At 44.0% G+C, this 13,680-nt stretch overlaps 2 protein-coding genes across 2 annotated transcripts in view; one reads left to right on the forward strand and one right to left on the reverse strand.

Moving 5' to 3' along the window:
- LOC119185043 (sodium-coupled monocarboxylate transporter 2) overlaps positions 1-5,981 on the forward strand; it is a 63,587-nt gene extending 57,606 nt beyond the window's left edge. The window contains exons 15-16 of the mRNA XM_075875665.1: positions 586-683; positions 2,828-5,981. Of these exons, the coding sequence (XP_075731780.1) occupies positions 586-683; positions 2,828-2,983 (254 nt within the window). The 3' untranslated portion in view covers positions 2,984-5,981. The remainder of the gene's footprint in view (positions 1-585; positions 684-2,827) is intronic.
- A 6,609-nt stretch (positions 5,982-12,590) lies between these two features.
- LOC119185042 (COP9 signalosome complex subunit 8) overlaps positions 12,591-13,680 on the reverse strand; it is a 33,424-nt gene continuing 32,334 nt past the window's right edge. Inside the window, exon 7 of the mRNA XM_075875666.1 lies at positions 12,591-12,763. Within this exon, the coding sequence (XP_075731781.1) occupies positions 12,684-12,763 (80 nt within the window). The 3' untranslated portion in view covers positions 12,591-12,683. The remainder of the gene's footprint in view (positions 12,764-13,680) is intronic.

Genomic DNA, 13,680 nt, shown 5'->3' on the forward strand with positions numbered 1-13,680 from the left:
ATTTTCTCGCAGAATAATGCGTAGCAAAATTCACATTATGGGTACATATCTGAAATACGAAAAACGCTTATTTCTTACGAAGTTATATAGCTTCTTAGTAGTCTGCCTATAGCTTTGTAACACATCTTTCAGGGAGATCCTGTTTGCGTCTCAACTACTTAGTCATGTGACCTCAAGATATAGTGTTTTCATCTTGGTAAACTCATTTTTTGTTGCTTTCTAAAGTCTGCTCTGTGTGCAGGCAGCTGAAATGGAGGTTCGGTACGTTCGGTATACCGTGCAGCTGGGGCCTGTATAGTAAACCGTCAGTGTAAAAGAAAAACGATAAGGAGAAGTTGACACAAGGTCTTTGCAGCGTCGCACATTATGCGGAAGCTGCAGCTACAGACAAGAAGTACCTTAAACAATTCCTTCCTTGAGATGTGCTCTCATTCAGTCTTCTCGTAACTTCTCGGAAACGCGAGGCGTAAGTTTGACTATCGGCTGATTGATTCCTTCGAGTAAGTCGTCTCACCGGAGTTGTTGACGTGGACGCCTTCGGTCAGGTCATGATGATTAGCTCTTGTGACGTCATCTCTCGTCCAGCTCGAGCCGAGGACGACCTGGAGAAGACAGCCAGCCTGTCGAGTCCCATAGCCCTGAAGTTCTGGGCGTGGACCGGACTGCTTCCGCGCCTAAAAAAGGTCAGTGCGTGCCTTCGATATTGCGCAAGTCACTGCACGCGTACGATAACGTGCGATACCTTGATAAGTACCTACAGACCATTAAGTAAGGAAAATTATAGTGAATATTATATGTAGCAGTTGTTATATACATTACAAGAACTCACAGCGTAAGGATAGACAACCCTCCTTCATTAAACGAAGGACACAGGTCCGGTCGCTGCCGTAGACAAGTTGACCTTTCATTGACTTCAATTTAATCACATTTACGTGATAATTATTGTATAATAATGGTATCTGATAAAGAAACCGAGCCCTCTAATTTACACTTATTTTGTGCTTACATGATATTTCTCACAGATGATGTCCCCTATATTTTCCACGGTTAGATTTCTCTGTTGGTTCGTATTAAGGTGGTGCATAAAAAAAGAAAACTGAACCACTAAAGTGTCCTCCTCTCGTTCAAGTCTACTGCTAATCGCGATTAAGCCCGATTGGGATCGAAATTTTCAGCAGTGATTGGCTCGCCTCTGCAGCTTGCTAGAAGGAAGCCAAGCGCGATCGAGATATGCGATCCTCATAACGCCCGATCGCGATCGCATGCGAGTGTGCCACAGTGGTACGAAAAACGGGAAGGAAAAAATACATCATTGAAGATGAAGCTATTTTGGCAGCTGCCGCAGATTTGCAAGGCTAACAAATAAAGTACACAGAAAGTGCTGAGTTTGGAGTGCACGTACGAATGATATGCCGAATACTCAGTGCAATCGAATTTCGTGATAACTAAGTAGCGTGTTAATTTTTCTAGAATTCGTTCGTTATATCCAATTTTCGTTGTAACAGCAGAAATAGAAATTGGGTAAAAGAAATCAGAAAATCTGACTTGCGCGAGAATCTCATAGGCATAAAAAAATCACTCTGGGCTTCAAAACGAGGTAATTAATCCTTGCCTTTATGGTGTTTCGAACTACACGCACATATGCGATTGTGCGATGCGATGTGATGTGCGAACATCACATCGAACATGTGCGAACATGTGCGATTGGAATGTAATGACAAAGAAAGATTCGTCTGACAAAACCACGCGGTGTTCACAATATGTTTATATTCCCAACTTTTCTAACTTGTTTACAACTAAAGTTTTGATGTAACAACTAGCCTCTACACGAAATGTGGTCGTGGATTATCTTTCCATATTTTATGCTACTCTTCGAATTTTGTGCCTCGCGCGAATCAAACACTTGTTTCTTAAAGCTGGTCTCACAACGGCTGCCGAGTTTTAGTTTTCGTATATACAAATAATGATGCGTTACCAATCGAATTCCGTACTCAGTTTGCTCTAACTGATGGTTCGCTATATCAGTGTTCGCTAAAATTAGATTCCATAGGCATGCGAAAGAGCGGAGGGGTTGCAGGGGGCCGGCCGTTCCCTCCCAAGTCACCTAAGATGGGACGCGCAAAGTCTGCCCCAAGTTGAGTAACTCTATATGATACAATAACTCTAGCCCCATACGTCGACCCATCGCGCGCGCGTGCGTGCGTGCGTGTGTGTGTGTGTGTGTGTGTGTGTGTGTGTGTGTGTGTGTGTGTGTGTGTGTGTGTGTGTGTGTGTGTGTGTGTGTGTGTGTGTGTGTGTGTGTGTGTGTGTGTGTGTGTTAGGGACGCTGCGATTAACCCTAACCCTCCCCCCCCCTCCCCCTGGAGAACCCTGGGCACACTTATGCTATAGATTCAACTGCATCCTTTTCCATTCTTCTCAGCTGTAACTCCAACCGGCTCTTGCCAGCCGGGCCTCCAGTGACGTAGGGTAACAAGAGGTGGCCCGACAAGGCTTCGACTCTTAGAACTTTGCAGTGGAATAGAATACCTGCCACAATGGTCTAGTGATTACAAAGATCCACTTTCGACCTAAACGTCGCGAGATCGTCTTCCAGTCGCGGCGACCGCGTTTTCAAAAGAGGCGCAAAAGCTAGAGGACCATGTGTCTGGAATTAAGTGCCCTTTAAATAACCACAGGTGGGCGAAATTCCGGAGCCCTCCCACGTCCCGTGATCATATTGTTGTTTCAGATGGTTAAAACCCAACAATTAGTATTATTGTTGTCAAATAACATATAACGTCTTTGAAATAACTGGCCTAAACGTCCCGTCATCGCTTGCGTGCAGGAACCACTACGACTCGTAGTCAACGGCGATAACATCAAGGCGTCGCCTTACGAGATACAACCGCTGCGGTCAAACGGCGACGACATCGACCTCCTCACGAAGTTCACCGGCAAGAACGGGCTACACGTGACGTGTACAGATCAAGGGGACCTCTAGTACCAGGCATCACTTACCAACGGAAACTGTACTTAAACGAAAGCACGGACTCACTCGCTGGATTTCGTGCCGACCGGTTGTGTCCCCGCGATCTCCGACGACAGCACAGCTCGGCCAACTGGCTCGCCGATATCTTCGCCATCTCCTGTCATCATCTCCTGACGCCGACAAGAGCTCTCGCTGAGTGGTGCCCCGCCCTCGGACTTCTGCGACCGTGTCCATCTTTCGTATCTTCTCCTTACTTCTGGATGTCGCTGTCCCTGCGCCTCGCTCTCTCCTTCCCCATCTCTCTATCTCTATAACTTTTAATCCTATCCTTTTAATCCCTGCTTACCCCCATTCTCCATCTGGGTTATCCAGATCTGAGACAACCGTTCTCTGTCACATGTGGCTTGGGGTATCTTTTACGAACGCCTTTGCTTGCCGCATCGGATGGGCAGCGACAGTGTGCTGCGTGTGATCATTGCGGCGCTGACGAAATCATCGAACATGTTTTGTGTCAGTGCCCCCAGTATAACTCTCAGAGACAGTCCCTGTCAGCGGTGTTTGCACGCCTTGACGACCATGCCACTTTCCAAAAAAAATTAATTTTGGAATACCGGAAAGATCGAGCTTCACGCCAAAAAGCGACGAAGGCCCTCCTGAAGTTTCTGCCATCGACCCGCCTCGTCGAAATCTTGTGACGTTTTAGTGTGTTTTCGCTTCCGTCCCGCTCTCTGTCTCTCATTCCCTTTTTCTTACTTTCTGTTCCCCATTAGCCCTTCCCCAGTGCAGGGTAGCAAACCAGACACTTGCTTTCTGGTTAGCCTCCATGCCTTTCTTCATACCACATCTCTCTCTCCACCTTTTTACCCCGATCCCTCGTGAGCTACTGTGTAGGTGTCCTCCCCCTGAAAGACAGTTACGGGGCTCACTTTTATCTTCTTTTCATTTAAGAATCACACAAGAAAGAACAAAACCACCGCACGCGCATGAGCCCTCGGATCCACTTCGTTTCCTCGTGATATTAGTTCATACGCAGAAGAACTTGTAGGGCTAGTTGTTTGCCGAAAGTCCTACAGTGTAGTGCGAAGGCACAAACTGAATAACACACGGCACAGACGTTGTGTTGTATATGTCTTTTCGTGTATCTGTACACTTGTGCCTTCACGGTATACAACCATGACGACCACCATCTCATCTGTAAATAACTTTCACGTTAATGCTGCGGGTCACTGGGAGTGCACGTGTAGCCACTTGTCGCCACTTGTCGTGTAGCCACTTGTCGGTTGCGAGTGTCGTGTGTCGCCCCTTTTTGTACAGTGATCGTGGCGCTCCTGTGCCATAGACGCCCGCCGTGCTGCCTTGGTGGCGCTGTGTTGCCAAGCAGGATAGGAAACCATTGTTTGGATTCCGCCCTTGGTGGCTGCATTTCGGTGGTGCCGCAGTGCAGAAATGTCCCTGCACGTGTACACATCTCTCTTGATCGGGTTGCACTTAAAATGCCAGATATAGTCAGGAAGATGGACATTTTTCATCGGGATTCCTGGATATAGCCCGCATGCAACAGCAACTTGGGCTAGTTGGTACAGACAGTTGCGTTTGTAGACTCCCTGGTGGTCGACAATAATAACCTGCTCGTTGTATCACGCTTTTGAGCCGCAGAACTCCGAATTTTACTGAAAAGATTCGGCAATCAACTTCAGCCTTGTTATAGTTACAACCTCTTATTTTTTTGTGCGAACTTGGGTGAGTGTTTCTGTGACAAGTGAACATGGTTTGTGTGGGCAACTGGGCAGTGTTGACATTTGTCTTAAGGGTATAGCCGGCTCTGACGCAGGCGATATGCCCTCATTTGTTTGCCCTCAGTTAACAAAAAATGATACATACCGGTGATGACGCCATTCAATTTGACCAGTGGCCTGCAAAATATCGGTTCACTTACCAGATATCGAAACTCTGCAAGTGCCATAATTTTTCCATGCATATTCGCGTGTGTGTTAAGCCCGTGATGTTCAAAAGTTTACAAACGCAGCTACATGTCTATATACTGTTATAGCAATTAGAGGTATAAAATACACTACCCGTCAACTTTCGTTAACGCCGTAAGGGGTACCATCACCATGATGCTTTGTATATTTAAATCTGTTGATTCGATTGAGGTTCCCCCACTATATGTACTACATGCGGTGTCATAGTTTCACACGGCAGCGTGACAGTGTTGCCAAACTTTTAGAGGTTGCTCAAGGCAATTAGTAACATACACCGAACGTCATTCCTCTGTGCTCCTTGATGTCATAACCAGAAACACGTGCTTCGTTCATCTTATTTTGCTTAATTTGTCGCCATTTACGTGCTTTGTACAACACGCATGGTCGTGTGAAAGTGCACTTATAAAAGTGGTGCCACGAAATAACCTTGAACTGGGGTCGCTCCAACCACCATGCGATATTGCTCAAGCAAATGTGTAACATAGACTGAACATTCGCTGTGCTCAGTGACTCCCAGGAACACGTAGCGTCTTCTTCTATGTAGGATGCCTCGCGTTTTCTGCTTTGTGATGGATTATGTGCCACTGTTCTTGTTATTTATTTTTTTACGAATATTCATTTATCGTTATTTCGTTATCCATTCCCTGAAACCATTTGACTCAACTTCAAAAGCAACATAAATTGAACCACGATTGGAGGGCGAAACTGAAATCATGTGTCGGTTTATTCAGGTGTAAATTATAAATTTACAAGGTAAGTGGAAGTAAGAACAACTCCCACGGTGGCAAATTGTTTTTGGTTCGCCCACTTTCATTGCCGTTTATCTATCTCTTTTACACATTTCATTGAATATGCAACGAGTCATTTCCACTGTTCTGTTGGTTTCATATCGTTAATATAACATAATTTAATAGGACTGTTCAGTCGTCCTTCTGAGTTAATACCTTCCCACCCATCACCCCTCTTTTTTTTTTTTGCTTCCACGGAGAAAAAAAAACAACAAATAAAGCCTCTCGCAATCGCCTTTAGTCTCGTTATCTTTATTTCTTTTTTTATAGTTTCAACACAAGTATGCTGACGAAATAAGGAGAAAAAAGTAAAATTTCTTGCAGCCGACTTCAGTCAATAGTCAATCAATAGGTAATCCAAAAGCGGTTTAAACGGAACACACCTGAGCACTTTATGGTCTTCGCAAATTTCAATCGTTGACCCGAAGGCCAAGGGTTCGAATCCGGGCCACGGTCTTTCGATAAAGATGAAAATGGTGCATAGAAACCCGATATGCTTGGATTAGGTAGTCGTTAAAGAACACCAAGTGGCCGAAATTTCCGGAGTCCTCCATCATGGCGTGCCCCATGATGACGTGGTAAAAACCCGATTACTGTTATTAATGGTTCAACAGGCATAAACGAGTAACCACTGCCAACGCCTCCTAGATTTCCCGTGCCTGCCGGATGAGCGCGAAACGCCGGTCATATATGGCGGCGCCGCCTACGTAGGGGTAAGGGTTTTGTACTCGGCCTTTAAGATTGGCAATTTTGGCGTTCGCTACTGATTTCAGCGGATGCCTTGTAATAAAAAAGTTGCTTGTTGAATGACGGCGTCACTTACGTAGGATTAATTATGATTATGTTTACGCCTTTTTAAAACTTTTTAACGTTATTTTTGTTGCATATAAGCTCCAAAAACGTAAAAACTTACCTGAAGACACCCCCTACTTGAGTGGCGCCATCACTGTAGTTCCGACGACCGCCGCTTCCCAAGTGACCGCCGATAATCCGGCAGGCATGGGAAATATAGGAGGCGTTGGTACATTAGAAGTGTGACAGCTTGGGCTAGTTGGTATGGCATGACGATAGTTATAGCGCGAGAACAAAACGACGACACAGAGACAAGAAGGACACGAAAGACACGAGCGCTAACTTCCAACTGATTTTATTGCGCAGAGCACGAAAATATATAGAGGAGACAGTAACCATGTGATCAAAACCATATGGCACAAAGAGCAGAACATAAAAGAAAAACAAAGACAAAAAACGAAAATACAAAATCACAGTAAAAACGGCAAAGAAAAATCTATAAGAAAACGAAACAGAAAGGTAAAGATAATATAATTATTTGCGCGCACCGAAACCTTCGAGGAACCTGAGTTAATACAAGGCACCTGTTCGCGCGCCATCTGCGCGGCCTCGACAATGACTCGGGTGCGCTCATCTCTGTGCTTGTACAGCGTCGCTGTGTCCTTGAAAAGGGGCACACAATTGCACTCAGTGCAGTGCTGAGCAAGAAAACCATCTTTCCCGTTTCTAACATTGTTAGCGTGTTCTCTCAGCCGATCGTTCAGACACCTTCCGGTTGTTCCGACATAACAAGCACCGCATGAAAGGAGTGTCCTATAGACAACTTACCGGGAACAGGCCGCATACCTGTTTCTATGTTGAACTTTGCATTCCGTTGATGACTGCATTTTCAGGGGGTTTGTAGATTTGGTGAGGCTGATTCATTTGAACGATGCCGAGAACAGGACACGAACTCCAACCCTTTTTCCGATTTTCTTGAGCCTGTGTGATATCTGGTGTTTGTATGGAATCACGGCTATCCTTTCAAGTTCTGTATCCGTGTTGCTCGGATTCTGTCGCTGCCTCTGCTCCGCCTTATTAGTCCGCAGGATAGTCTCAGCAATGGAAGCGATAAACTCCTCGAGGAAACCCGAAGCTTTAAGCCGGGAAACTTGAGCTTTGAAGCTCGCAGAGATATTGTGGGCGCACGGCCTATTTAAGGCATTCTCAAGACAGCTTCGTGCTATGCCTCGCTTAACTAACTTGCTGTGAGCGGAAGAAAAAGGAAGTAGAGGTTTCTGCACACGTGGTTCATTACACCAACAGATGTGCTGTGAACTAAAAACCAGTCTTAAATCCAAAAAGCGTAACTTGTCATTCTCGGGCATTTCATGTGTCAACACAAGAGGCTTTCAACAATCTTCGAACACACCTATCGTTTGAGTCGCAAACAAGTGGAACATAGAAGAATTACAATTTAGAAGAACCAAGAAATCATCCACGTATCTGAATATTTTGACGACATGCGAGCCTTCTAACTTTTCCTGCAGTTTTTTCCCATTTTTGCCAATAGAAGATCACTGAGTAGAGGTGCTATGCATGAGCCGATTGAAACACCCTTTTTCTGCAGATAAATGCAATCATTCCATTGAACGAAAGTAGAGGTAAGGTACAGCAAAACCAGGTCAACAAAATCTCAAGCACTGATGCCAGTTTTTTTTTGGAAGTTTAATTCCCCGAAAACTTTTATGTTATTCCATATACATTCTAATACCTCATCGTGAGGCAGAGAGTAGTATAGGTCCTTTATGTCAATTGAAAAACCGAAAAGATAAACAAAAAGAAAATGTCATCAACTCGTCAGAATTTATTTTTCACTTCACTTTTTATAAACTTGTATGCAGTGGGTTGCAAATCTGCAAAAAAAGCTGTATTTTAGAGGAAAGCTACAATTTTCCCTTCACATTTTATAAACCTGTATACCGTGGGTTATATACCTTCCTCTTGAGGGATAGTGGCAATCTACCTGTCATAATTTGAGAGCGCTTGCCGAATGTGCTCCACCCCATTCTTATTCTTCTAGTTACTTCAATCTCGTGGTTCGTCTCTGCGGTTATTACCTGCCGTAAGTAGACATAGTCTTTTACAACTTGAAGTGCACTATTACCTATCTCGAAGCGCTGCTCTTTTCCGAGGTTGTTGTACATTACTTTCGTTTTCTACAGATTAATTTTAAGACCCACCCTTTTGCTTTCCTTGTCTAACTCCGTAATCATGAGTTGAAATTCGTTCCCTGAGTTACTCAGCAATGCAATGTCATCGGTGAAGCGCAGGTTACTAAGGTACTCTCCATTAACTCTTATCCCTAACTGTTCCCATTCTAGGCTTCTGAAAACCTCCTGTAAGCACGCGGTAAATTGCATTGGGGAGATTGTGTCCCCCTGCCTTACACCCTTCTTGATTGGTATTCTGTTGCTTTCTTTAGGAAGCACTATGGTAGCAGTTGATCCCCTGTACATTTCTTCCAGAATGTTTATATATACTTCATCTACGCCCTGATTCCGCAGGGTCTGCATGACGGCTGATATTTCTACTGAATCGAACGCCTTCTCGTAATGTATGAAGGCTATGTACAGTGGTTGGTTATATTCTGAGCATTTCTCTATTACCTGATTGACAGTATGAATGTGGTCAATTGTTGAGTAGCCTGTTCGAAATCCTGCTTGTTCCTTTGGTTGTTGATTGAATTCTAATGTTTTCTTTACTCTGTTAGCAATTACATTTGTAAATAGCTTGTATACTAGAGAGAGCAAGCTGATCGGCCTGTAATTCTTCAAGTCCTTGTCATCTCCTTTCTTATGTATTAAGATGATGTTAGCGTTCTTCCAAGACTCTGGTACTCTTCCCGTCAGGAGACACCTCGTAAACAGGGTGGCTAGTTTTTCTAACACAATCTGTCCTCCATCTTTCAGCAGATCTGATGTTACCTGATCCTCACCAGCAGCTTTGCCTCTTTGCATGCTCTCCAAAGCTTTTCTGACTTCTTCTATCATTACTGGTGGGTTGTCATCTGGGTTACTGCTAGTTCTTGTAATATTAGGGTCGTGGTTGTCTCGGCTACTGTACAGGTCTCTGTAAAACTCCTCCGCTATTTTAACTATCCTATCCATATTGGTAGCTATTTTGCCTTGTTTGTCTCTTAGTGCATACATCCGATTTTTGCCTATCCCAAGTTTCCTCTTCACTGCTTTGACGCTTCCTGTGTTTTTCAGAGCATGTTCAATTCTCTCCATGTTATACCTTCTTACATCGCATACCTTACGCCTATTAATCAACTTCGAAAGTTCTGCCAGTTCTATTTTGTCTGTTGTACTTGAGACTTTCATGATTTGATGCTTCTTAATTAGATTCTTCATTTCCTAGGAAAGCTTGCCAGTGCCCTGTCTAACTACCCTGCCTCCAACTTCCACTGCACACTCTGTAATGATGCTCGTCATATTATCATTCATTGTATCTATGCTAATGTTGGTTTCCTCACTAAGAGCTGAGTACCTGTTCTGAAGCGACACTCTGAATTCCTTTCCTTTAACTCTCAGTGCTAGCTCATTGACTGGCTTCTTGCATATCAGTGTCTGTCGTTCCTTTCACAAGTCTAGGCGAATTCGAGACCGGACCATTCTATGGTCACTGCATCGTACCTTGCCAACCACTTCCACATCCTTAGCTATGGTACTTAGCTACGGAGCAGAAATGTGAAGACTTACAAAGAGGGTTCAGCTTAAATTGAGGACGACGCTGTGAGCAATAGAAAGAAAAATGGTAGGTGTAACCTTAAGAGACAAGAAGGGAGCAGAGTGGATTAGGGGACAAACGGGGGTTAAGGATATTATAGTTGAAAAAAAGAAGAAAAAATGGACATGGGCCGGGCATGTAGCGCGTAGACAGCATAACCACTGGTCATTAAGGGTAACAAACAGGATTCCCAGAGAAGGGAAGCGGGTTAGGGGGAGACAGAATGTTAGGTGGGCAGATGAGATTAAGAAGTTTGCGGGTATAAATTGGCGGCAGCAAGCACAGGACCGGGTTAACTGGCGGAACCTGGCAGAGGCCTTTGCCCTGCAGCGGCTGTAGTCAGGCTGACGATGATGACGATACCGTGGGTTGCGAATCTGCAGGAACGCTTAATTTTTTAAGAAGGCTAAAATTTTCCCTTCAACTTTCATAAACCTGTATAGGCACCGTTCAGTAAAGTTTTCCAGTCTGACTGCTGCACTAGAATACATAGCCTAGCGAATAAAAAAAGACCTTGAGACAGCATCGACGAAATTGGAAGGAGACGCGCGTGTCTAGCACCCTGCACCTGTCAGCGGATTGAGCGCAGGATACATTGGGGACCTGAGCACGCGTCGCTTTTCTGCGTGCTTGTAACGGCGAATGTCAGAAACTCTGAGACTGGGGCATGGATGGATGGATGGATGGATATGGATGTACCCTTTAGATCGGGCGGTGGCTAGCACCACCAAGTGTAATACTCAATGAACTAAAAACTGTATTTTTTTTTTTCCTTAAATAGTCAGGTTGAGGATTCGTACTTTGCAGTGAAGGGTTTAATTTGCACTCGTGCCTTGACTTTAGCCACCAATCAGATAACCTCCTTCTAGTTAATTCTACCCACTTAAGTCTATTTTGCCCTCCCTGTCCCTAAACCCCAGTGTTTTGAAAAACTCTGCGGCATCATCCTGAACTATAGGGTGAAGCCCTTTACAGAACATTATCAAGTGTTTGGCAGTTTCTTCTTCCTCTCCACATGCAATGCATACTATATCTACCCCTTCGTATTTGGCCCGATATGTCTTGGTTCACAATACTCCCGTCCTGGCCTCAAACAGTAGAGAACTACCCCGAGTATTATCATGGATCCTTTCCTTCGCGATTTCCTGCTTAAAAGTTCGATAGATCTCTAGTGCGGACTTCTTAATCATGCCAATTCTCCACATGTCAGTCTCCGTTTCCTTCACTTTCTTCTTAACCGATAGTTCTTTTTGGTTTCGCCACCTGCTGTTTTCTAGTATTTACCAGTCAATTTCCTGGTTCGCTTCCTCCATTTTGTATCGACATTCTTCATGTACAAGAAGCTGAATACCTTCCTAGCCCAACGCTCGTTCCCCATTTCTCTCAATCGCTTCTCAAATTTTATCTTGCTGCTAGATTCCCTGCCCTCAAATGATGTCCATCCCATAACACCTTGTACTCCCTGATTTGGTGTATTCCTGTGAGCTCCTAAAGCAAGCCTACCTATTCCACGTTGCTTAATTTCTAATCTTGCTTGAACTTCTGATCTCATGCACAAGACCGCATTGCCGAACGTCAGACCAGGAACCATGACCCCTTTCCATATTCCTCTCACAACATCATACCTATTCTAATTCCACAGTGCCCTGTTTTCCATTACCGCTGCATTCCCGTTACTTTTAGTCGACACGTATATTTCGTGTTCCCTTAGGTACTCGGTCCCATTGATTATCCATACGCCCAGATATTTGCATTTGTCTGTTTTCTCCAGCGTGACCTCCTGTATTCTAAGCTCACTACCTTCATTGTCATTAAAAATCATGACTGCTGATTTCTCCTTACTGGATCTGAAATCTAACCTAACTCACTCATTACCGAAGATGTCCACCGATCTCCGCAAATCTTCCTTGTTGTCGGCCATTAGCACTAGAGGGGCAGTGTGAGCAACGCAGCTCCCTCTGGCGAGTGTGCGGTGCCTATGCAGTGGGTTGTGAATATGCAGAAACGCTCAATTTTCACGGAAGGCTATCATTTTCGCTTCAACTTTTTTAAACCTGTATGCACTGGGTCGATTGACTGATACGTGGGATTTAACGTCCCAAGTATGCTGTGAATTTGCAACAACGCTCAATTTTCTAGGAAGGCTACAATTTTCCCTTCAACTTTCTTAAACCTGTATGCAAGCGTCTCTTATATACATGTGGAGGTTTTGAAGCGTTATAACCACCATATCAATGAATAACTCAATCAACCCTACCAACCAACCTTTAATCAGAGAGTGGCAAATGTGCAGCAGTGATTTATTATGTGAAAAAGCTACAAGTTTCAATTCACGTAATATAAACTCGTGTAAAGTGGACCGCGAATCTGCAGCAAAACTCAGTTTTCTAGGAAGGCTACAAAGTCTGTGAGTTTAGCCAACTGTTCTTCACTCGGCATTGAATCTTCATGTCTGACCTCTGGAAGAGAAAGAGAGGTAAAAAAATAGCAGTTAGAAATCATAATTATGGGTACACTCCAGTTTGTAGATACACAGTCATACGTTAGAGCTACTAAAAAAAAACATGTGGCCTATACAAACACAATACTAATGGTATCACCGGTCCAGCATGCATTTACAGTTGTACTTGCATTACTTGCAGCTTGACCATTCATTATTAAAGTACTGTCATTTCGCTATGCACTTTCACTGTGGCTGGTATAATAAAGTCAATTGTATGGATTTACATGCCAAAACCACAAAATGGACATGAGGCATGCCTTTGATTCAAATAATCAAAGGTCCTCTAATATGGTGGCTGCTGCCCTCAACATCATAAATGGCATGTAATGCTGTCCACTCCCACAGCCAAAATGTAATCACTTATGTAAAATATTAGGTACATGCAATGCAAATCTGCATATGATGAGGTTTGAATTTTTACATTCATAAACCCGGATATTTGTTACATGGAAGGCACTGTTTAGACACATTATTTGCTGCACAGTGAAGTAACATCTCTTTACGAAAGCAGTAGAGCCCCGATTTCATGTTTCTCACTCAAATTTTTTTGCATATCATGCTTCTTGTATCTGGTATCAAAAAACCATGAGCAAAGCATTAAAAGACACCTGCATATCAGAATACTATTCTCACAATGTTTTTGCCTTATATGTTGCAAACTGCTGATATGCTGGACATGCTGAGGTACAGGTAAAGGGGGGGGGGGGGGGGTCATAAATTCCCAGGCCACTAGTTCATGTATTTCTAATGCAAACTAATTACCAGGACTGGACATCACTGAGATTGGCAATGTGGATTGCCACAAGGCCATCCACATGCTCAAAAAGGGTCTGTTTCTGACAGAGATGAAAAAAAGAAAAAAGCTGACTTCCA

Source organism: Rhipicephalus microplus, chromosome 10, assembly GCF_043290135.1.
Source record: "Rhipicephalus microplus isolate Deutch F79 chromosome 10, USDA_Rmic, whole genome shotgun sequence".
NCBI lineage: Eukaryota > Metazoa > Arthropoda > Arachnida > Ixodida > Ixodidae > Rhipicephalus > Rhipicephalus microplus.